The 25699-nt window shown below is 43.6% G+C and overlaps 2 protein-coding genes across 2 annotated transcripts in view; both read left to right on the forward strand.

The window, feature by feature from the left end:
- The first annotated feature begins 434 nt into the window (after positions 1-434).
- The window catches only part of LOC130479484 (uncharacterized), a 53070-nt gene continuing 27805 nt past the window's right edge, over positions 435-25699 (forward strand). The window contains exons 1-13 of the mRNA XM_056851884.1: positions 435-507; positions 2534-2687; positions 3296-3549; positions 4099-4155; positions 4315-4410; positions 5309-5385; positions 6001-6160; positions 7440-7510; positions 11149-11242; positions 13010-13567; positions 15620-15822; positions 16472-17025; positions 17454-17604. Coding sequence (XP_056707862.1) covers positions 435-507; positions 2534-2687; positions 3296-3549; positions 4099-4155; positions 4315-4410; positions 5309-5385; positions 6001-6160; positions 7440-7510; positions 11149-11242; positions 13010-13567; positions 15620-15822; positions 16472-17025; positions 17454-17604 — 2502 coding nt within the window. The remainder of the gene's footprint in view (positions 508-2533; positions 2688-3295; positions 3550-4098; positions 4156-4314; positions 4411-5308; positions 5386-6000; positions 6161-7439; positions 7511-11148; positions 11243-13009; positions 13568-15619; positions 15823-16471; positions 17026-17453; positions 17605-25699) is intronic.
- Positions 13114-17121, forward strand: LOC130479037 (acyl-coenzyme A thioesterase 1-like). The gene is made up of 3 exons (XM_056851324.1): positions 13114-13567; positions 15620-15822; positions 16472-17121. The coding sequence occupies exons 1-3, from the start codon at positions 13114-13116 to the stop codon at positions 17063-17065; spliced, it is 1251 nt and encodes a 416-aa protein (XP_056707302.1). The 3' UTR covers positions 17066-17121.

Genomic DNA, 25699 nt, shown 5'->3' on the forward strand with positions numbered 1-25699 from the left:
CATAATAAATTAATATTTTCAATTAAAAGTTCTCTATTATAAAAATATATATTCAAATATTAATCTAAGTTTAATGTTTAACTAACAGTTATGATTAAAGTTTATTTTCGAATTCCCGGAATTTTTATTTTGAACCTTGGGGTCCCTGCACCGAACAAAAAAGTCCTAGTGGTCCCTGGTCAAAAAAAGGTTGGGAACCAGATGCACATTTCCCCCATCCGAATCCTCAAAACTCTGCAGGGGGGCTGATGGTTGAGTTTTTTTGGGGGGACAGTGCATCTAGAGGGGCAAACCCAAGGCACAACCTCCCGTGCATCAATGGCATGAGTGCGCGCGCGCGTGTGCCGCTAGCGAGCGGGTTGGCTGCAGGCAGAGGGGAAAAGGCGGAGCGGAGGATTGCGGGCGCTGTCGGCTCCCCCCGTGTTCGCCGCTCCATGGCGGGCGCGGAAGGGGAGGCGCTGCGGGCCGTGCGGCAGTGCCTGGCCAGGTTCGCGGCCGAGGCGAGGGGTGAGCGAGCGCTGCGCAGAGAGCAAAAGCCCCGCCCTCCCCTTGCCCTTCTCCGCGGCTGGCTTCCCCGCATGCGCGGAGCCCGGGGGGTGGAGGGGTTGCGTGCGAGGGCGCGCTGGCAGTGCAAGGATCCCCCCTCTTCTCTGGGCCCGGGCGGGTGGCTCTGCACTGTGGACTCGCCCAGCCCAGTCTCCTCGGTCCCTGCACTGGTCCCTCAGCCAGGGCTATTTCATTTCCCCCCCGTTCCCAAAAACCCTAATAGCAAGGATGATGTTTTGTACGTGGAGGATACAGAACTTCGCTTTTGGTTCTGGGATTGCTGCTATTAGGCGTTTCTTTGCAGAGTCCTTGTGCAGGGCTAAGGGGGGCATATTTCTTCTCTGTCCTTCCCCCCACGGTTCTTGTCCAACCATTACTATAATATTGTTTTAATTTTAAAACCATTGGGAATAGCGTATGCACATGTTTTGCGCACAGTACAGTAGGTATATAATCATTTTGTGTGGATGCCGCCTTTCCGTTAAATTGCTGAGGGACTAGTAAATGAATCCTAGATGCTACTTGACACTTTCCAGATGGTGGTAAATATTTTGAAGTTTTTGAAACTTTTCACAGCCATCTTCACTTCTCACACCTGTTTTTATTCCAGAAGTTTTGCTGTGTGGTTTAAATCAGTGGTATGTAAATGAGCAATGTCCACGAGTTAGTAGTGTCATACTTAAACAGTTTATTCTTTGGTAGGCAGGTACTTAAGTGGATTGTAGATTCTTGGAGACTCTACAACCAGATTTTTCAAACTGAATGCCTGGTTGTCCAGGGGTCTGGAGATGTTTTAGCTGGATAGTTAGAAAATTGGCTAACTAGCCTAGTTAAATTGTCATATAAAGCCTTCCTATTTTATTGATGTGTGACCCCAGACAAATTTAAGACAAAGTCATTCTGGGTGTAACAGACCAGCCCCACAAACAATCAATGGAGCGGATGCTTTTGCTGAGCTCTCGCTCAAAGGAGAGAATTAGTATGAAGATTCTTGTGGTTGCTTAACAGGAATTAGGTCTTCTTTAATAACTGTCAACCCAGAGATTGCCTCCCCCTCTTTTAGCACATAAACGGATACAGACTTCCTATTCACAGTGGCAACAGCTGAGTACAGAAGTAGTGAGTGATAGCTACTGCAGGTTGATTAATCCAGATCTTGTGAATGCAGTATTAGTCCTAGGGGGACAGAAGGGGAACTGAGATGTTCTGTGGTTTAGCTGATGTATGTGTTAACGGCTATGCAGAGACCCCTGGAAAGGGCCTCCACAGGACCTCTTATCTCCATTGTAGCTGGAGACTCTTCTGGAGAGTTTCCACACCGGTGTTAATTGTCTCCCAGCCAGTGACAGTGCTGATGTGGAAGTTCTATGCATTGTGCACCAGAAAGACTGTGGCTGCAGTGGGGATAAGTTGTCATATGGAGCCTGCTTGCAGAGTTCAGCATATGATCACAGATTCACAGTAATGCATATTCAGGCTGTAAGCTGAGCAAGGTCTATCTGCTATTCATGCCATAGTGGCTGTCCACACCTCCTTGGGAGACTTTGGCTGTTACCGCACTAGGTATTCCCAGCAATGTATTAAGAGTTTGAAAATGTTATAAAAATTACTGTTCGCACTTTCTATGTATTCCCACCGATGTATTAAGAGTTTGAAACTGTTATAAAAAATACTGTTCGCACTTTGTTTGGCCCCTTTAGCTGTGAAGACGTCTTCCAACCATTTTTTTAGCCGTGGCATCCAAAAATCCTTTTAAAGCGATGTTTTTTATAACATTTTCAAACTCGTAATACATCGCTGGGAATACCTAGTGTGGTAACAGCCTTTGAGACATATGGTGTTCAGAGAGTAATCTTGAGCAGAGCTACACCCTTCTAAGCCAACTGGTTTAAATGGGTGTAACACTGCTATGTTGTTGGAGACCTTTGTTACTCCTTGAACTTGCTGCAAGGTTGTTCACAGAAGTGGTTTTCTTTTGTCTGGCCAGAGTTGTGTTTGGCAGAATCCGTGCCATACATTGAAGGCCTTCCATCTCCCCTGGAATTTTATCAGGAATGGGTGTGCCCAAACAAACCATGTATAATTCGGAATGCATTCAACCACTGGCCGGCTCTGAAGAAGTGGACATTAACTTACCTGAGGTAGGAATAAACTTGGAAACCATATCAGTAGCTTCAGTTATACATTTTAGAGCAGGGGTTGCCAAACTTTTTAAAATGAGAGCTACTCCTGAGTAATCAAACAAAATATCCTGAGCTGATCTCCCACCTCCAACATGTTACCAAGTTTTGTTCTGTCCTAGAAGCAGAAGAACACCAGTAATAAAGCTGTCAGCAGAGCAGCACAGAGAGAAGTCCTATTAAATAAAAGCTTGGGAGGAAAAAAGCTGTAGAGCAGATCTTTTTGCTGTCTTTTCTTGGGTCTTCTAGTGGAAGCACAAACTGCTCTGCGGCAGCTGGCAGGTTACCTGTTGGAGACCTCTGCTTATACACACTCAAGAATTATTATTAGTAGTAGGTGATGGGAAAGACCTCTGCCTGAGACCCTGGAGACCGGCTGCCAGTCTGAGTAGACAATACTGACTTTAATGGACCAAGGGTCTGATTCGGTATAAGGCAGCTTCATGTGTTCATGTGTATACAGTTCAATACTCAATGTAACAATTGTGTTTGGAAGGCAGGCACATATGTCCCATGTGGCTTTTTGTCTGAAGTGTTTGTTGCACAGCTTTTGGTGTATTTTGATGCAGGGAGGTAATGAGCTCCAAGTTGGTGAGCGTGGCGGTGACTCCGAATGGTTATGCCGATGCAGTTTACCAGGACCGGTTTGTCATGCCAGAGGAACAGCGCATGCCTTTCAGTGCTTTCTTGGACATTGTGGAGAAGAAAGTAACTTTCCCAGGGGTGTTCTATGTGCAGAAACAGTGTTCAAACCTGACTGAGGAATTCCCTGAACTCATAGGTGATGTGGAGCCTGACATATCCTGGATGAGCGAGGCCCTTGGTAAAATGAGAAGTCCTCCTTCCATTAATGTTTTGCACTGCCCATTTAATTTTTCATGTTTACAAGTAATTCACTGGTTTCATACTGCATTTTCCCCCCTGTGGTTGTGCCTCCCAAAAGATGAACACTGCTACTGGTTTTGAATGACTCCAAAGTCTTGCTTTGGTTAATAGGGCTTATAGCATGTGGAACTAATAGCTCTATTATGGTGCTTTCAATGAAAATTTTAAACATTGTGTCATAGTAGATAGATTGACACAGCTCTGAAATTTGCAGGATGGAAGGGGATGAAGCAGAGGGATGGAGGAGATTTTCTGTATCAGCAGTGCCCCTCTGAGAGAAGCTCACTTGTTGCCACTATTGCGGCAGATCTGCTTAAGCTAGGACATCCTGTCCTTGACAAGTGCTGCCGTGACTCTATGGAGATAACTGAAAAAAGGGATGAAATACCTTGAGTGGGTGGGGAGGTGTTCACCTGGGGAATCCTTCAGTAGCGCACAGCTCCAGTTGCCTCAGTCAGATTCATTTCTGTTTTCTTTTTCATGGCAGGAAAGAAGCCTGACGCTGTGAATTTCTGGCTAGGAGAGTCAGCTGCGGTGACATCTTGTATGTACCCTACAATGAATGCGCTTTCAGCTGCAATTTTTGGCTTTGGGGGCAAGGATTGAGAGGGAATCACCTTTAGAAGCATTACTCTTGTTCGGAGAAGGTTTTTAATATACTTCACGATGCTTAAGTAGGTCCTCAATTTTTCCCCAATCGCAGTGCATAAAGACCATTATGAGAACTTGTACTGTGTGATATCGGGAGAGAAACATTTTCTGCTGCATCCACCAAGTGACCGCCCCTTCATCCCATATGGTACGTGCTCTGAGAAGTCGAGGGTGGTATTATGAAATGGGCTGACAGGAGTGATTAGTATAATAGACGCATTTCTGCAAAATTCTCTATACTTCATGAATAGAGATCATGTTTCCTCCAAGGTGTGAATGGCCATCAGGCAGCGCAGGTACCACAAATGACATTGGCAGCTGGGGCTTGTGTCATGGGGAGGAGAGTTCATAGAATCATAGAGTTGGAAGGGACCACCAGGGTCATCTAATCCAACCCCCTGAACAATGCAAAAAATTCCAAACTACCTCCCCCCCACACACACACCCAGTGACCCATACTCCATGCCCAGAAGATGGCCAAGGTGCCCTCCCTCTCATGATCTGCCTAAGGTCATAGAATCAGCTTTTGTTGTGAACCTTTTTATGGTGTAGTGTCAGGTTTACACTTTGCCTACTTTTTCTGTGCTGCATTGTTGCCTGCTCCTCAGTTCAGTTGATAGCAGCAACACCACACCAAGTCAGAGGTTGGGGGGTGCATAGGCAGTATAGGGCGAAAACGTACGGTCGCTTGAGCCTCCTTTCTTCCCTGTTTCAGCCAGGATTCAGCCAGGATCGAACGTACGAACATGCGTTCGATCCTGGCTGAATCCTGGCTGGAACAGGGAAGAAAGGAGGCTCAAGCGACCGTGCGTTTTCGCCCATAGTAAGTTCTAGTACAGTGTACTTTTGGCTTGGTGCTCTGCTTTCCCAAAAGGTTAGTCATCAAGACTTTTATAATAAAGGCTCTTACATGGAGCTAGCGCTGACCAGGTGTTCTGGCTGAAGTAATTTCCATACTTGACAATGTTAGCTTCTTCATTATAAACGGTTTAAACATTTATCTTTCTGTCCGCATCTTGTAATAGTTCTCATACTTTTTGTTCCAGAGCTGTACCCACCAGCAACCTTCCACATGTCAGAAGATGGGTCATTTAAGGTTGTAGATGAGAGATCTGCAGAGAAGGTACTCGGCTGCTAAGGGAGAATCTTTCCAAAGAATGTAGTATAAGTTTGAAATATCTGTAGGTAACATAAACATTAACGTTTGAAAGAGTAGCAGATTCACACACGAGCACCACATGCCTGAACCGCAATTTCCTGTGCTGCCATACACTGGCATTCGTGTTCAATTGCTCTAGTAATGAGAGCTCATCACCAAAAGACTTGTGAAGCTAGTTTTCAGTGGCTATTATTAGGGGTGTGGTGTGGCTGATGCGTGTGGAATGTACATGTCATCGTACAGCAGGACCAGAAATATTCTCTCACATGTAAAGAAAAATAGTGGTTTAAGCAGGTGCAGTCCACATGTGAATCCACTATGGCTGATTTGTTTCTGTAATAGGGGAAGCAGGGAAAATCTTTAGTTTAGCTTTAAGGCAGCAGAAGGGCATGTTCTGGGGAATTATAGAAAAATTGAAAGTTGTCTTCTTGCATGATAGCAGGAGAGGAATCCATTGGCGGGTGTTTCTCAATTACTTGTAAGAAAAGAGGAAAATAATAATTAATTTCTGGCCTGGGGGGTTAAGAGTATCTGTCTTGTTGAAAGACATTTATGTCATGTAATCTTCCATCCTCACAGGTGCCCTGGATTCCACTGGACCCTTTAAATCCAGATCTAGAACTATACCCAGACTATGTTCAGGCAAAGCCTTTGAAGTGTACTGTGAAGGCTGGAGAGATGTTGTATCTCCCTTCTCTCTGGTTCCATCATGTTCGGCAGTCACATGGCTGCATAGCAGGTGAGAATAATGGTGCATGCCAAAGTCATTTGCTGCCAACAGCCAGACCAGCCTAGTTTCACAGGTCATATTTGTCCATTGAGACATGTTTAATTCCCACTGTCCCCTTTAAAACATCGAAGCTGTTTCCATATGAAATGCGCAAATTAGATATAGTAAGAAGCATCAGTGCTACCTTGTGTCTTTATCAGAATACTAAAGGAAATGTAAGCTAACATACTTAAATAGGACCCTTACCTTGAACAAAGTTGCCATCCAAGCTCAGCATCAAGAATTAAAATTGGTCCTCACTAGTTATCATCTAAAACATTAGCTGTTTCATCTACCAAATAAATCTACTGAATTTTGCACTCTAGTTTGCTTTGTGATTCAGTATTATCCTTCTTAAGCACTTGGCAAGAAACCCCAATAAAAAGGGACATGACAAACAATTACTTACACAGTAATACGGTATTGTAATGTTTTTATTTAGTTTTTATTTAGTTTTTATTACATAACCTTGTTATGTTGGGTCAGAAGCTTTTACAGCTTTCTACCTTCAGCGATTTCTTTTCACATTAATTTGTATCCTGAGGAATCCCCCTCCCCAACTATCTGCAATGGAGCCTGTGCTTATTACACAGATGTACTGTAAGGGCTCATTTTCAAGTTAATGTGGGGCACCAGCTAGGCCCAGTATATCCTGTGCAAAGGGAGGAATGCAATGAAGAACAAGTTAAGAAAAACTTGTCTGCCATTCATAATTTTATCAGCGGTAAACTTTCAAGGAAATCCAGTTTTAAGACCACAGTATTAAGTCATCAGTATTTCCTTTTTGGTTCATTGAGTCTGAAATAATAACTTGTGGCTACTAAGCTATGTTGATCAGGTATTTGAATCCAGGTCATGCCCCATACAGTACCTACTGGATTCCTTCTGAATCTTTTATGAGGACCATCAGTGTGATAGCACCTTGGAAACTTTGTAAATGCCATTCCACGGAGCAAACTTTATCTGAGTGGCTTCCTATGTGGAAAAATTTTTCACTCACAGTTCCCCAAATGGCTCTACTTTCATGGCTGCTGTACTGTTAGCACAGCTTATGAATAGGGCCAGAGTCCCTTTTCATACAGACAGTGGGACTTTTCATATAAAGTATGACGGCTGCCAGTTAGTATTGAAGCTGGTGCTGCCATCTGTTCACAAAACTAAACCAAAAATTGAAAAATGTGGGATATGAATATTACTTAAAAGGTGTTGCCCCAAAGACTGACTGTGTCTTGTGTTTTTTTTTCCTTAGTGAATTATTGGTATGATATGGAATATGACCTGAAGTACTCTTACTATCAGCTTCTGGATTCGCTCTCAAAAGTTGTGGCACTGAAGTAGTACACATGCGAGACCTTGGAACAGCTAATCTTCTACCCTCTGTGGTCAAAAGAAGTGGCTCTGTGGCTGGAATGCTAATGTCTGCTATTCAGATGAGCTGGATGTTGATTTATCAGTGGTCTATCCAACAAAGCACAACTATGCTTAACAAAGCTCATTATCAAGTGGTTGTTCACTGGAGATCTGGGCTGACTTGTGCCTTTTGTGGTTGTTTATCTTGAGTGAACTGTGAGACCAGCAGCAACTTATTGTGCATCATTACTCTGTCAGTTATGAAATCACTCATACTCTGGATTGAACAACATTGCATTCAACATGGAGCATATTTTCGAGATTCTTTCAATCTAGTTGTCCTGGTGGAAAGGCTGTGTCTAGAGACTCAGAAGCATGTGTGGAACTGTTAATGTATCTCTTGTTGCTGTTTGGTGTGATTGATCGTCTGCTCTGCCTAGAGAGGTTGCAAGATTTGTTAGGAGTACAAGGCACTGTATTGGTTCTGCAGTGGTCCATTGGTTCTGCAATGATCTGACCTGTCTTTCCAGGAGTATTTGTATCGGGAAATACGAATTGGAGGTCTGCAACGAATTGCAGAGGAAGTGGGGAAATGATTGGGAAATTTGTGATCCAACCCAAATCTATCACACCAGGAGACTATAGCTCTTTGGTGGGGGGTGGGGGTAAGCAGGCAAATTATCACCCCCCCATTTTCCTTCCCTTCTTCTTTAGCTGATGCTCAGCTGCCCTCAACATTCCATATCTTCTGGATAGCAATGAGCGTGCTCAGTCCTCATCACACCAAGCCTTTTTGGTGGGGGGGCGAGGAGCAGTATTTTTATTTATTTATTACACTTTTCTACATACTTGGGAAGGCCCTATTTTGCTGTCCTATTGATAAGTTCTTAATTATGAAGTTATTCAAAAGAACAAGGGGGCCTGTAAAGATTCATGAGAGGAAAAAAATTGGAAATCCCCCATCCCTAGAATTTAACCTTTTGGGATTCTATAATCTCTCAAAGGCTAGAGCAGGCTAATCACCTCCTTTTCTTTAACTGATTATCTATTCTCAATATTTTTTGCCTCTTGGGAATGCTCAGTCATCAGGACATTTCTGAAGGGTTTTTCCTCTAGTTAATTTACAAAGCCATTTCCCCCTACATATCTGGAGAGGCCCCCCGCCCAAGTACATAAAACCCTCTACCCTGTCTATGAGTGGAATAGTTTTCCTGCTTTTATGATGATACCTAAAGCCAGACACTTTACTATTAGAAGGAGTGATGACTGCTTGCCTTGCCAATATTTAATCTGTGGAGTTCCTCAGGGTTTTAACTTGTCCTTAGTACTATTAGTTTTCTGTATGAATCTGAAGGGGGAGCAACTTTGGACTGACTTGTCATCAGCATATACTGGAGTACTGATAACAGCTAGCAATATGTTTCATTATTAAAAAGGTAAAGGTAACGGTCCCCATGGGGTGATGTCACATCCCGATGTTTCCAAGGCAGACTTGTTTGCAGGGTGGTTTGCCTGTGCCTTCCCCAGTCATCTTCCCTTTACCCCCAGCAAGCTGGGTCCTCATTTCACCGACCTCGGAAGGATGGAAGGCTGAGTCAACCTTGAGCCGGCTACCTGAAACTGACTTCCGTCGGGATCGAACTCAGGTCGTGAGCAGATCTTTTTGACTGTAGTACTGCAGTTTAACACTCTGCATCCCGGGGCTCCTATGTTTCATTATTACCAGATCCAAAAGTACTGGTCTCATCTCTGAATTAGTATCTGGAGCAGTAATGGGCTGGTTTAGCAAACTAAAGCTGAATCAAGACAAGACAGAGGCTACAATAGTTGGTTTCCTATTTAGTAAGGAGTATTGATGGGGTTGCCCTGAACTGGATGGCCCAGGCTAGCCTGATCTCGTCAGATCTCAGAAGCTAAGTAGGGTTAGTACTTAGCTTCTGATGGGAGACCTCCAAGGAAAACCAGGGTTGCTATGCAGAGGAAGGCAATGGCAAACCACCTCTGAACGTCTTTTGTCTTGAAAACCCTACTGAGTTGCCATAAGTCGGCTGTGACTTGACAGCATTTTACGCACACATTGATGGGGGTTCCTGTTCTGGGCATGATTCTAGAGTCCCAGTGTTAGTGCCAGGAGTGTCTTATCATCATTAACACATGCTATGTCTGTTGTGTCTTTTCCTGGAAAATAAGGACATGGCCACTGTATAACTTCTGAGATTGGTTACTGCAAAGTCCTTTATGTGGTGCCACTCTTGAAGACTGTTTGAAAGCTTCAGTCCTGAATCTGCACTGGCTTCCTAATATTTTTCAGGTACAATTCAAAAAAGTGCCAAAGCAGAACTAGAGATGAACATCAAGAAAACAAAAGTAACGACTACAGGAGAATTACACAACTTTAAGGTTGACAATGAGGAAATTGAAATTGTTCAAGACTTTCTATTCCTTGGCTCCACCATCAACCAGAAGGGAGACTGCAGCCAAGAAATCAGAAGGAGATTGAGACTGGGAAGGGCAGCCATGGAGGAGCTAGAAAAGATTTTGAAGTGTAAGAATGTGTCACTGGCCACCAAGACTAGATTAATTCATGCCATCGTATTCCCTATTACTATGTATGGGTGTGAAAGCTGGACAGTGAAGAAAGCTGATAGGAAGAAAATAGATTCCTTTGAAATGTGGTGTTGGGAGGAGAGGGTTACGGATTCCGTGGACTGCCAAAAAAACAAATCAGTGGGTTATAGATCAAATCAAGCCTGAACTGACCCTAGAAGCTAAAATGGATAAACTGAGGCTATCATATTTTGGTCACGTCATGAGACGACAAGAGTCACTGGAAAAGACAGTCATGCTAGGAAAAGTTGAGGGCAGCAGGAAAAGAGGAAGACCCAACAAGAGATGGATTGACTCAATGAAGCCACAACCTTCAATTTGCAAGATCTGAGCAAGGCTGTCAAAGATAGGACATTTTGGAGGACTTTTCATTCATAGGGTCGCCATGAGTCGGAAGCGACTTGACGGCACTTAACACACGCGCACGCACACACACACAAATCAAAATCAAGATGCTAATTATCAACCCTCAGTGTTTTGGGGAATGCCATTTTAGCCTCACAGTTCACTGTCATTTCCAAGGAAGGCCTTTGCCATTTTCTGTTGCTTTGTTGAGTGAGAATAGGAATAGGGTCTTTTCTGTGATGCCTTCTCACCTTCAGAACTCCCTACCAAAAGAGGCCTGTTTTTTCCTCGCAGGTATTAAATAGAGATTGAATTTTGGCTGACCCTTGGTGTATAGTCTTGGCCAAAACTAATGTTCGTGAACTGGAAAACAAGTGGGCTGCACCAGTCACCAGGATGAAAGAAGGTAAAGCCAAAGGCCAGTGGTGCAGTGGGAAAGGGAAAATTTATCATATGGATACTTTAAAAGCTTGCACCGTCATCAGTGGGTCTCTAAATATAAACAGGGGGTCTCTGAATTATCTCCAGCACTTTTCCCACAACTGCAGCAACTAATGTCATGTTCTGAATTGGCCAAAACGGGCTCGCAATGTATGTTTTGCCCATTGGCCCCTATGAGAACTGAGACCAAACTCTGTAGCCCCTTTTCTTTCTAGTGTGAACACCACCAGCAATGTGGGCAGATACCCATCATGTACCCTACTTTGTCACTGAAAGACACATCCAGAGGGTTCTTTGACTTTCCTCAAAGTATGAACAAATAAAGCAGCAGTGTTGGAATTTTCTATTTATTCATTTCTGTTTTGCTGTCTCCAATGCACAAGGCAAAATATAGGCAATGGACAGCTAAAGTGTATGAAGGGGCAAGCCCTGACCAGATCTCTGGGGATGGGGAAGTAGATATTGTGTTTCTAGGTAGTTGGTACATAAGAGGAAAGATCCTTTGGAACTGGGGTCTATGGTGAACACCAGAATCAATCAGGATGTCAGCTGTCTTTGCCTATGGTATAGCTCTATTTACTTGCTTTTTTATTGTATGCTTCCTTAAGCAGTAATTTTTAAAAATGCTACTAATAAATTCCTCCAGTTATTATGTAATTTATGATGAGTCTCAGTGTCTATGAACTGTAATTCTTTAATGAAAGAAAAATATACTAAGTGCAATTAAAATTGCCTCGTTTTGTTATATGGGATGGGAAGTGTGATCAGGAATGCATAGAAAATTGCCAACAGAGAAAAAATCAGTGCTTTGGGCTCAAAGTGCAATTCCTTTACTGTATATTGTAGCAGTGATGGTCCCAATTATACAAGCTTCTATGAGAGCACTTTTATTTGTTAATTATGAATGAACTTTACAAAACCTACTATGTTAGTAACAGCAAAATATACGTTTCTTAATCAAACATGCCATAGATCATATCCTTTCCACTGAATAACCATCTCCTGTAACAATTCTCACTGTAACTCAAGGTGGATTACAAAATATAAAAATCAATTCAAAAAAATTCAAACAAAATACTTGACTAAAGCATGACAGGACATACAAGGCAGAGAGTGCGTAATGCAAAGGTAGAAGGCAATGCAGTAAAAGCAAGGTAAGCCACTTTGGGCTTCTATTAGGGATAAAGGCGGTGTATAAATGAAGTCAATAAAAACAGAAATGTTCACGATAGCATTTTGGAAAGGGATTAGAATAGCTCAGGATGCTTTTATAGCTGAATATTCGTGAACATTTCTGTTTTTATTGTCTTCATTTATACACCGCCTTTATCCCTAATAGAAGCCCAAAGTGGCTTACATTGTTCTCCTCTCCTCTTTTTAATCCTCACAACAACCCTGTGAGGTAGGGTAGGCTGACAGGGTGTGACTGGGCTCAGGTCACCCAGCAGAGTTTTATGGCAGACCCGGGTCTCCCAGTTCCTAGTCCAGCACTCTAACCACTACTCCCCCACACTGGTTTTGCACTTATGCGCTCCATTTCTCAGAAGGCACCGGTCCAGTGCAACAGAACTGTAATCCTGCCATTTGCAGAAGATTGTTTCTCTGTTTTAACAGTATTGCGCTTCAAAAAACCATGCGATCCTGAAAAGTTTTAAGGAACTGCCTCAGTTTATAAAACAGCAGCAGTGTCATCGCGGCTGAAACAAATGGCACCTTACAGTCACATTTTAATTCCAGCATATTTTTTTTGTAGACCAGGCATCTGAGGAAATGGGCTCTGGGTTATGGCTGGGATAAAAACGTTTCAGCCCGTAAAGTGCTACAACAGTCCTTTTTGATAACCCACAGTGGGTCGCCGTGTTAGTCTGTCTGCAGTAGTAGAAAAGGGCAAGGGTCCAGGAGCACCTTAAAGACTAACAAACATATTTTCTGGCAGAACATATTGTTGTTAGTCTTTAAGGTGCTCCTGGACTCTTGCCCTTTTCTACAAGAGTCCTTTTTGTTTTCGCAAGCTTTAACAGGAACCCCTACCGAACTACATTTCCCAGAAGGCTTAGCCACACGACGGCCTTTTAGGAGCCTTTGGACCGGCATTCGGGAAGTCAGGCTGCGCGGGGCGGTGGGGGAATCGGTCGCTGCGTTTCGAAAAGAGGCCTCGAGCCCTTGTGCAGAGCGCCGCGATGGCAGCCAGGATTGCGGTCCTGCCTTCTCCCGTATGCCTTTACGACGACCCCGTCCAAGTGACGGTCGAGGGTCTCTCGCCGCTGCAGGCGGTCACCCTCCGGGCATCCCTGGAGGACGAAACCGGAGAGCTCTTCCAGGCGTCCGCTTACTACCGAGCCGACGGCAACGGAGAGCTGGACCTCACGCGGGCCGCGTCGCTGGGCGGCAGCTACGCCGGGGTGGAGCCCATGGGGCTGCTGTGGTCCCTGCAAGCCAAGACCCCCCTTCGGCGGCTGGCGAAGAGGAACGTGCTCACCCCTTTTTGCGTCGCTTACGAGGCGCACGAGGGGCACGGGGCGGGCGGGCGGCTCCTGGGCAGCTGCGTCAGCCAGCGGCGGTTCCTGGCCGAAGGGGCGCGCAGGATCCCCGTGCGGGAAGGCCGCCTCAAGGCCACCCTCTTCCTGCCCCCAGGTGAGTCTCCGCTCACGCTGGGGAGGGAAGCGCGCTGTGGCGCGGTCCGCGGGGGAGCTCCGGGGGCTTGCCCGTAAGCAGTCTACAGCCTTCCCCCCCACCCAGTGTAATTTTTTTTTAATATAATATCAAACAAAACAAACAAATACAATAATAACAAAAAACATAACAAGAAAATTCAAAAAAGAGTATCGATTATAATTATACAAAGTTCTAAAGTCCAACAAAGCAAAAATACCCTTTTGAGCCTCCACCCGCCTTCAAAAAGTGACCCGTCACCTGACTTCCGCAGAAGTGTCTAAACAGTTTTGAAAGTTATTAATAGGAATAATAGAAAAGTAAATAAACTTGTTTCTATAACTTCTATAACTCTATAAATAGTAAAATCCATTTTTGCCAGTTTGTCCAGCAGTCTACAAAAGCGGGCATTTTTTGGACTCTGGTCCTTGGTGTGCGTTCTTGGAAGAGACCAGTCCTCTACTGGATTAAATTAAACCTCTAAGGCCATTTATGCTTGGGAGGATTTTCCTTGTGTTTGCCGCTCGCTAGATGCACATAGTTCCCATCCAAATTCTTAAAACTCAAAAGTAAGCCCCCCTGCAGAGTTTTGAGAATTCAGATGGGGAGAATGTATTTGCCGCTCTCTGGATGCACAAGGGAAAACCTCCCATGCATAAATGGCCTAAGAGAGTTTAGGACTGTGGTCTTACTTTGATCTGAATAGACTTGTCACGTTTACCTCCAGCATTACTAGTGTACATTTTCCATCACCTCTTATAAAGAGTCCCTTGTGATCCAGATTATCTTGGAGACTCTCAGTAGTTGTGAATTTCCTGCATTGTGCAGGGAGTTGGACTCGATGACCCTGGCGGTCCCTTCCAACTCTATGATTCTATGAGTGTGTTCCCCCCCCCCCATGCAACAGCAACCAGGAGTCTGGTGGCACCTTAAAGACTAATGCATTTATTGCAGCATAAGCTTTTGTGTACCAGAGTGTGCACCATCAGATGTATCAGATTACACTGAGTTGGACTAGAGGGGGAAGCCAGTTATAACAAAGAGAGACGAAAAGGCCAAGGACACAGGTGCGTGTTCATAACAATGCAGAAGCAGTCTGAAAAAGATCCATCATAGTATATATAAACCTGTGTGCAAGGACAATTACTTTCTGCACTGAATAAATAATTTCTAATCTCTAATCAAATAAATAAATATTAAGTCCAAGACAGATGGTACCAAAATCTGCATACAAATTCCAGCTCAGTAGCCTCTTGCTGGAGTTTTCCTACTCTTCTGTTGAAGCAGAGCAGTTTGTAAACCATTACTGAACGTCCATGGAGTTTGAAATGCTACCCCTTCCCTGTTTCTATTTTTAATGTCCAGTCTATGTCCATGTACTGTCTTGTGTAGAATAATGGAATAATTCTCCATTGTGTCACCATTAACTGCAACGTGAACCGAGAGATTAGGACCCGCCACAAACCTCAGTGAAATTCTATCCCCATAGCTCCTCAAGTGGCACTACATCAGAACCCAACGAGAGCCGTTCAAGGGCTCAATCACATGCAATATCTGCTGGCATCTGCCAGCCAAGCCCTTCTGCCAATTACATTGACCAGAGGAAACCGTAGCTACACGAGAAAATAAATGGACACAAATCAGGCCTTAAAAATGGCCTGTGACAAGCCCAATGAGGAACTTGATCCCTGGACATTCAGTAATGGACTTGGAAGCTGCAGTACTGAACCAGAAAAGTTTCAAAGGTAAAGCACCAGTGAGCAACTGCTAACTTTCCTGGAAACAATTCCAGAAGTGAACTCTAATCAAACTAATTTTCTGTGTACCAGTTGTTTCCCCTTGAAAAATATCCTGCAAAAACATCTGGTACAGACCATGACATTGTTATCTGGACCTAGCATGATGATCACTGACTATACTAAATTAGATTTAGAATGAAGTAACTCACTTGGTAAGAGTATCGGTCTGATTTTGCACTGCCCAGGCACCACTAAATAAAAATAAGCCTCTTCCTCTAGTGCATTATCTTTCTAGGCCCTGGACCATTCCCAGGACTCATCGACTTATATGGCAGTGGCGGGGGTCTTGTGGAATACAGAGCAAGCCTTCTGGCAAATAGAGGTTTTGCTACACTGGCCCTTGCATATTTGGCCTTTGAGGATTTTCCAGCTTTCCCAGCGTTCTTTGAACTGGATTATTTTGGTGAAGCAGTAGAATTTTTGCAGAAACAACAGCAGGTAAGAGGCAAACTAAAATAACAGTGTTTCTTTTTCTTGCATGCCAGACACTGAATGTTTTTTTCTAAAACAGACCCGTAAATGAATTTATGCGCTGGGCAAACATACTAAAAGGCTACAAACCTCTCTGCTTCCCCACAACTCACAATCCTGTGATGATAACATTATTGTGTTTATCAGGAGGTAAAAAGGAAGGGGGGAGGGAAGGATTCAATAGATACCACTGAAATGCATCCCAATCATTTTTTAAAATAATTTTTAGTTTGTAAATTTTAACTGCATTACACAATCATGAGCCTCAAAACTTCACTGAAGTCTTGCTGATGTAGAAAAGTCCTCTCTCTTGTTCTTTCACTCAGAGATTATGAATTCTAGTAGAGTTTACAAGTTTCATACACAGGGCAATCGTAAATATGGCGACTCAGAATCCCACTGAAGTCTAATCAATGGGGATTACTTCCAGGAAAGGGTTCTTCAAATTGCATTGTCCATTACTTAACCTTCTCTAAAGAACAGCAGTGGAGTTTTGGTATTATAAAGTAACAGCAATATGTTCTTAATATTAGAGTTTTATATAGGGTGGAAAGGCAAAACAACACACTTGGAGAAAGCACAACAGTTGATCATCTTTGTTTCATTTTTGTTTCAGGTTAAAGCTTCGGCAATTGGAGTTCTGGGGCTATCTAAAGGGGCTGATATGGGCCTGGCTCTTGCGGCACTGTGGCCAGGCATCAAAGCAGCTGTCAGCATTTCTGGCTCTGGTTTCAATTCTTTTATCCCCCTGCGAGCGAAGGGGTTAACAATCCCTGCCCTCCCCTATGACCTGGAGAAGACAAAGGCTGTTGGTGATGCTGTGGATTTCTCTGAAATCCTGCCTGATCCCAGAGACCCAGACGCCTTGGGGTGCCGCATCCCAGTGGAGAAATCCTCATCCAAATTTCTCTTCCTATCTGGGCAGGATGACAGGAATTGGCAAAGTGAGCGCTACTGCCAGGAAGCTGTTCAGCACCTTCAGCAAAATGGACGTCATGTGGAGTTCTACTGCTATCCTGGGGCAGGGCATCTCCTGGAACCACCCTATCTGCCTCTGTGCCGGGAGTCTATTCACAAGCTATTTGGGCTAGCTATGCTCTGGGGAGGAAAATGGAAGGAACATGCGAAAGCGCAGGAGGATGCCTGGCAAAGGATACAGAACTTTTTCAGGCAACATTTGCAGGATTCTAGCACCAAGAGTTATTTATAGACTGGGGCTTTTGTGTGTTTGTGAAGCGCCAGTTATGAATGTGAGAATAGAGCATATCCCACTTGGGTGCTCTTTAATGCTAATACTGGGTTCTAGTAGACAAATATTTGCCTTGTAGTTATTGTTCCCCCCAAAGACTATATTCTTATATACACTTACATTGGGAGTAATCTGTTTATATAATACTTGTTTATCCCACTCTTCCTCCAAGGGGCTCAGAGCGGTGCACGTGGTTCTCTCTTACCCATTTTATCTTCACAATACTGCCTCTCACCTAGCACTGCTCCTTGATTCAGGCCCCTCCCATGGTTGTTTGAATTTAAAAAAAGAAACATGTGCAGGAGATGCAATCATTGGCCTCCTAGTGACTCATTATTTTGCCCCACAGTTTACCTTTGCACTCGACATCCCTCGCTTGTGTGAAGGCAGCTGTGCAAAAAGGCCATCTCAGCCAGTGTGAATGGGAAGATGACTACTTTTCCCTTCAAAAACTGCCATGTACTTATGCCCTGAGGGAGCAGAACGGGGTTTGTGTCCCGGTAGGGATGGCCCATCCATACTAAACAAGCTGAATAATATGATTGTTTAATTTGAATTTTTTTTAAAAAAAGTAAGAGGAGGAAAAGTGGAACAATCCAGGACATTTTGAAGTTGGCCACTAAAATACATACTGCAGTGAAATTAATCTATTTTCAAATAAATCATAATTCTGCTACAGAGTTACTTTTTTATATCACAGGGCATTGAACCTGTAGCTTTGATGGGATGAGGGCTGAATGTAATAAACTTGTATAATGAAGAGTTAAGACCATAAGAAGAGCCTTGCTAGATCAGACTGGTGGTCCACCTACTCAAAGAATTCTGTCTCTCCCAGTGGCCAACCAGTACCTCTAGAGGTCCAACAACAGGGCATAGAGGTTGAGGCCTTCCCCTGATGCTGACTCTTGGCACTGGTATTCAGAGGTTTACTGCCTCTGACCATGGAGGCCCCCTCTAGTCACCATGACTAGTAGCAACTGATAGACCTATCCTCTATCCCCTTGAAAAGCTGCCTATGCCTGTGGCCATCATTATATCCTCTAGCAGCACATTACTCATTTTAATCACTGGCTGTGTAAAGAAGTATTTCCTTTGGTCCATCCTGAATCTACTGAATAGTTTTGTGTCATCTGCAAACTTGGCCATTACACAACTCTAGCTCCAGATCATTTATGAACAAACTAAACAGTACCGGCCGCTATCCTTGTAGGACCCCACTGCTTACTTCCCTCTATTGTGAGAATTGTCCATTTATTTGTACTCTTTGCTGCCTGTCAATTAACCCATATTTAATCCGTAAGAGAACCTGTCCTCTTATCCCATGATTGCTAAGGAGTCTTTGGTGAGGTACCTTCTCAAAAGCCTTTAGAAAATCCAAGTATATAATGTCTACTGGGCTACCATTGTCTACATGTTTGTTCACTTTCTCAAAGAACTCCAAAAGGTTGATGAAGCAGGACTTCCCTTTGCAGAAGCCATACTGAATTCCCCTCAGCAGGCTTTGTTCCTCTATGTGCCTAACAATTCTGTCTTTGGGGTTTAACGCATGGCCAATTTGTCTCACCTTTGTGCCGTAAAAGTAGTGAATTCCCGTGGTCCACACGCACGACCGTCCAAGGGCAGCGCATTGGACCCACCTTAGGCGCGATTTAAGCAAAAGAGAAAAAAAAAAAAAACGGGTTAAGCAATCCCTGGTTTCTAGCGATCTTTTCGGAGCTAAACTGCTATTTTTTTTTATTCCGCCACATTACCGGAACGCCGGCGTGCGTGTAATCACACGACTAGCTCGCTACTAACCTTGTTTCGTTTCAGGACACGCCCCTTACTGGTCTCTCCTGTCCCGCCCCCTTTTCCGCGGCAGCACTTGCCGCTTTCCCCGTCCCGCCCCCTTGTATGCGTGAGCACTCACACTGATCAATTCTCCCGCCTTTTTTTAATTGACAGGTTGAGACGATGGTATACCGGAACGCTGGTGTTCCAAGAAAAAAAAGGGGGAGAATCACCCTTTGATTGATAACCCCTCAGCCAATCCTTGGGCGATGTCACTCCCCTGCTATCCCACATTGCGGACTATCCCACATTATATGGTTGGTTCAAACGCACAGTGAGCCTCCAGCAGCTACTTGTTTCAGACTTATAGTGGGATGGGCTAGCGTCATGCGTTTGATTATCCAGTCTTAAATATTGTGGGATTAAAATATTGTGAGATGACAGAGGAGCGAACCAGGAACATTCTGCCCATGCGTTAATCCCCTTTGGTTACAGATTCTACTAATTTGCCTCGGACAGACGTTAGGCTGACTGGCATGTAATTTCCTGGTTCCCCTCTAGACCCCTTTTAAAAAATTGGTGTAACATTTGCTATTCTCCAGTCATCTGGTACAGTGGGTGAATTTAGCGAATTTAGCAAATTAGTTCAGTCAAGGCTGTGTTCTTGTTTGCCATCTGATGTTCCAGAGCACAGTGCAGTGTCTTCCCTAACTGATAACAAGATTTTGTTGCTGCCCCCAGTGGTGGTGCCATCTCCATCAGTTTCTCTTCAGGAAACTGACAAGAGGGAAGGCAATCTTAGATTAATCCTCAGTGGTGCCCTACTGCAAAATACTCATTAAAACATGAGTAGAATATCTAGGGTTGCTGGGCCTAGCACAGGAACCAGGCGGAGACCAGGGGGAAAGGGATATGGGGGACAGCTGTCAGCAACAGCATGATGTCAGTTCAGGAAAAATCTGGAGGTGGTGCCATGTCTCTCTAGGAAACACTGGTAAAATCATAGAGTTTTTGGTGGTTCCTGGAGAGAGATGACGTCACATCCACATTTTGCCAAGTGGCCTATAAATTTTTTCCCCCACTGCCTCAGAGTGGCGGAGGGGAGCAACAGGCAGGGGCCCCACCCAGGGGACTGGCAAACCTAGGTATATCTTACTTTTCCTCCACTAAGAAACTCAAATCAGGTCTCATACAATATGCCCAAAAAGTATATAAACAATGCAGAAACTATAAACCAGCTAAGGTCACTTTAAATGTTGATAATGTAATTAGCAGCTCAAAAGAAAGTACTAACAAAGCACACTCCAGGTACAGCCCAGACTGTTTAATAGAAATGGAAACATTCTCCTCCAAAAGCCCTTCTAAACATAACTACTTTCTAGGACTTGCTGAAGGCTGGCAAAGCAAGAGACATCCTAGCCTCCTGAAGGAGGCCATTCCAAAGTGTTTGGGTCACAAGTGCAAAAACTCAAAATCTGGCTGATGCCAATGCTGTAGTCCTAAGAGATGAAACAGCAAGAAGTAGTTGTAGAAAGGAAAGTAGCCAGTGCACAGGTTCATAGGAGGAGGAGGTAGACTGTCAAGGGAGCTGGGAACAGTGGCCACAATGTTAAAATTCAACATCTGTGTAAGTGGAAAGTTGCCAGAAAAACCAACACAGTTGCATATTATTCCAAGAGAGGAAACTGCTCAGACAAGAGATTGATCAAAATGAAATGGAAAAAGGAATGATAAACAGGGTCAAATCGCTTCAGGAATTTGCAAGTTATACAGCATTTGGTTACAGTCCCCCTGAAAGACTGGTCTCACAGTTTGGGGGAATACTTATAGTTGCCACATTTCTTTAGACAAATAGGTGTGAGAAGTTGCCCTGAAATGCCCTTTATTAAATAATGTTAGATCAACAGCTGCATCAGTTCCTGCAGGAAACTGGTTAAGCCATAGTCACCCACCCATGCATTGGCAACAGGCAGACTACATCACTCCAACATGTTCTACATGGGGCTGCCCTGGAAGATTGTTCAGAAACTTCACTGATGCAAAACATGGCTGCAAGAATCCTTGCTGGGACGTACTGGACTAATCACATGAAAGTGGTGCTGCTTCATTTGCACTGACTTCCAGTTTGTTTCTGAGCTCAACTGAAGGAGCTGGTTTTATTTATTTACTTATTTCATTTATACTCTGTCTTTCTCTCAGAGACTCAAGGAGGATTCCAAAAATAAAAACGATACAATAAAAAGTAGCAAGAAAGACAATAAAACTACTTTAAAAGTTTCCACAAATGTCGAAACTCCAAAAAAACCCACTTCATAAAAAAAATGCTCATTCCATTTCACACCTTCCACAGAATGAAAGTAGTGTGGGAGCCCTCTTGATCTCATCAGGTCACTTCTGAAGCTGTGTATTGCTTGAGTTCAGAGTGTCTAAAGGACTGCCACCACCCATATCCTGCCTGGTTCTGAGTTCCATGCACAGTCCCTTCCTGTCTCAGGGGAAGGTTAGGTTGGCTGGCACCAGTGGAAGAGATTTTTCAGTGCTGCACTCAGCATGTGGGTTTCTAAACACTGCTTTCATAGAAGCCTTGGAAATCGATTGAAATAGGGGAATGGCACTTACTGTTTCTGTTGACATTTTTAACTGTATGTCAGCCACAGGGGATAACTGGGAGGCAGAAATGGCCCTGGAAGAGGCCCATACTCCCTTCCCCTGCTACGCCCCCTTACCTGATGGAGTGCTGATGAACTGCCTGGAGGGAAAGGAGGCATTGCTGTGCTGCTCCTCACAGGCAGCGCTTTAGGGGTTGTGGAGGGTCTCTGGGATGTGCAGCCTTCCAGGGCAGTGGCCCAGTAGCATTTCTGTCCCTGGTCAGCTGTCTTGTGAGCAGAAAGCAATAAGTAGTCTACCATGACCCACAAATTCTTAACTGAACAATCCATCTATCATCCTCACAATGACCCTGTGAGGTAGGTTAGGCTGAGAGAGTGTGAGTGGCCCAAGCTCACACCCTGTGAGGTTCATGGCAATGTGGGTCTTCCAGATGTACTGTTTCAAAGAAATTAACTGGGAGGAAATCTCCCATGTTCCTCTACGTTTAGTTCCCATTTCAATGGGAAAATTGTCTTTGGATACAAAACAAAAACTAAAGTTGCTTGTTTCAAGTTCATGAGTGCGCAGTAACACCAATGTGTTGGTAATGTGGAAGGAGACAGGTTACACCTAACACTCTGGTACTGAGACACTTCATTTCCTTTTGCTTCATAGCACCAGCGTGACCGAAGTTTGACTAAACAGTCTGATTCCTAACCGTGTCAGAAACTATTAATTACGTACCAGTAAGCTTTGTCACTTAGCCAGATTTTCAGAAAAATTAGTTACCTTCACACACAGGCTACTTTCTTTAGAATTACAGGTGTTTACTACATTTAGTCGATATCAATTTCAGTCATAATCTTCACGATTGTCATTAAGAAGCTGCATACTTTCTGTGCACAAAGTGAGAGAACTTGGTGATGGAGAGACCTAACCAGGAAAAGGTGGTCAGCTGAGGTTATGGGGAACTTTCCCTCTGCCTGATACAGGCAGAGGACGATAGAGTAGATGATGGAAAGGGTGATATTTTGCACAAAACAGTCAGAATCCTAAGAAACACCAGTACATAAAGGCAATCATTCATAAAGTAAGAGAATGATTTGAGAAACAGGAAACCCCCAGGAAATACATTGCTGCTGCTGCTACCACTACCACCATTACTTCTACTACCGCTACTAAATTATTCTTGTCTCATGTAGAAAGTTCTTTTGGAAAGAGCTAGCACTGTTCTTATTATTAATTCTATAGCTAGCACTATCAATGCATCTGGCCATTTACAGATTTTAAGATCCCTGTGTTGAGTTGTTTCCATCTAAAATGAGAGGTAGAATAATAGAATCGTCCAGTTGGAAGGGTCCATACAGGCCATCTAGTCCAACCCCCTGCTCTGTGCAGGATCAGCTTAAAGCATCCCTGACAAGTGCTCATCCAGCCACTGCTTGAAGATTGCCAGGGGGCAATCTCTTACTGTAAACTTTCCACCTGTAACTTAAACCCATTATTGTGAGTCCTATCCTCTGCTGCCAACAGGAACAGCTCCCTGCCTTCTTCTAAGTGACAGCCTTTCAAATACTTAAAGATGAGAGAGTATAAATGGAAGAGAGGGAGATGGCAACAGACAGAGGAAGAACATGTGGTTGTTTTTCAGTTCAAGGTATTTAGGCTTCATTTCAGTTGCTATATGCCAGCTCCTATCCAGTCAGTGTGTTGTATGACAGATACAGACTTCTGTTATTTATTTGTATGTGTTCCTGTCCTACACTGTGTTCACACCATGGTTCTTTCTCTGCTGTGTACACACCTTGTTCATGGGCACCTTGTTTATGGTGGTTTCAGAGGGTAGGCATGTTGGTTAGCAGTAGAACAGGATTTTCAGGGTATACACTTTTGAGAGTCTGATGAGAAGAGAGCTTTGACACTCAAAAGCGTATACCCTGAAAATCTTCTAAATTGCCACTGGACTCCAATCTAACTGTGTATAGTGGAAAGAGTTGGCACCTGACGACTTAGCTGTAGTTAAACTTTTAATCATAAGGAATGTTGAAATAGTTTTTGTAAAAAAAAAAAAAAAAAAACCTCTAGGAACCTTTATTTGTCACCCCTTAGCTAAGAAAATTAAAGGACTCATCTAAAACTTCACCCAAAGACCATTATTTTCAGCATTAATTATTTGCTGTGTGCCATTAATACCCCATAAATGTTTAACTCTTGTTTTTGGATTCTTTTCGAAGTGTGCAAGAAATTGATTAAAAATTAGCCTACTTGAGCTGTCTATGCCAAATACTATTCCACCCAAATCCTCCTATCCCATGCTAGAATATGAGAAAAAATTCCAGGGTTACTAGTTATTCTAGTCTTTCCCCTCACCAATAATATATGTCCAGGTATATTGTTTATAAATCTATGAAGCTTCAAATGACTTTAGGATTTTTAAGGCTAGTTCTACTGAACTCTTTCTTCCCACAAAAGCACTGTCCAAGAACAATATACTCAGAGAACTTGCTACATATTTCTTTGCTTGTTTTTGTGCCATCTCTCAAGAAAATGTTTCAGCGATGGCATCTAATATAACAACAACAAACAACAATATAAGTTTAATCAGATTTGAGCCATTAGTTTAGCTCAGAGCTTTGATGAGATCCTTTATGAAAATGAAGACATCTGGAGTGGGCACAAAAACAAACCAACCTTAGGCTTGGATCCTGCTCAGTGTTTCTGTGAGTGGAAGGATTTCTGCTCAAGGTTGACTCAGCCTTCCATCCTTCCGAAACCGGTAAAATGAGTATCCAGCTTGCTGAGGGTGAAGGGGAGATGACTGGGGAGGGTAATGGCAAACCACCCTGTAAACAAAGTCTGCCTAGTAAACGTCGAGATGTGATGTCACCCCATCGGTCAGGAATGACACGGTGCTTGCACAGGGGACCTTTACCTTTTTAATGTGACTTCTCAGTCTATCCCCAAATGCCCCGCTACTGGATTTTTTTGGGGGGGAAGTACCCCTGTTTTCTAGGAGCAGTATTTCAGGCATTTTAGGGACAAGTGAGAAAGGGATAGCAGAAAGGGACAAGTGAGAAAGTTGTGGTTCTAGTCGTGGTTGACAGCTCTGGCTTAGGAAATTCCTGGAGATTTGGGGTTGGTGTCTGGGGAGTGCAGAATTTGGAGAGGGTGAATGTGATGCCTTAGAGTCTACCCTCTGAAGCTTCCATTTCCTCCCCAGGCCCCAAATGGAAGTTGGTAACACTATGTGCCTTGCAGGTGGAAATCCTTTCACTGTCAGAAGAACTTCACAGGGTTCAAGCCTTATTCTTGGATTTGGATGTGGGAGCAATCAGCTTAATAACTTGTCAACAGAGCAAGGCAGTGTGGCCACAGCTGGGCCACAGGGGGCAGGCACCATGCGGCTTCCATAGCAATATACCTGTGAAATATTATGCAACAGGACTTCACAGAGTGACAATTTTCTCATAGCCAATTTATAGCCATTTGGGTTGTTTTGGCCCCCGTACCTTAAAATTAAACATAAACTCTTTTTATGCTTCCACCTGAAAAGACAGGGACTGAGGATGCCAACAGTAGTCTGAAATGAGGAATGGTGATGCTAATTCGCTTGGCTATCTGTTAGGCTAATATATGGGCCTGATGCACATAAACAGAAGAATGAAATGGGCATGAGTTGATAGTGTCCAGAGGTGGTAGAAAGTAGAATAGTAGATTATACCCCTTCAGACTATAGGTCAAATATCACATGTTTAAATGTCCCTTGCCTGGCTTCTGAAGGTGATATAGTCCTTTCTCACCTCAGGACTCAACCTCTTCATTTTGTGATATTATTCAGTTTTAATCATTACTTCTTGCTGTGTTGTCAGGTATGCTTAAACATTCATTTATTTGTTTAGAAAATGTGTATGCTGCTTCTCCAGAGACTTATTTGAGGAGGCTAAAAATGAGTCAAGGGACATAAAAACACTACTCAGCCACCTAATGATATTATTCACAAAACAGAAGCATTTATGGCCAGAAGATATGAGAAAACCAATGAACTTGGAAGAGTAACAATAAAGGCGGAGCTCAGAATCTGTATATATCTCATCAGCTCTTTTGCACCAGTCATTTTAAAAAAACACACACACATTACAGAAACAACAAGTTAGGATTGTGCCTGGCAGTCAACAGAGCAGAACACCCTGTTCTCTAGCTGGACCTGCGCCATTTTTACAGCCTGCTTCTCATGCA

Source organism: Euleptes europaea, chromosome 6 (assembly GCF_029931775.1).
Source record: "Euleptes europaea isolate rEulEur1 chromosome 6, rEulEur1.hap1, whole genome shotgun sequence".
NCBI classification, from domain to species: Eukaryota; Metazoa; Chordata; class Lepidosauria; order Squamata; family Sphaerodactylidae; genus Euleptes; species Euleptes europaea.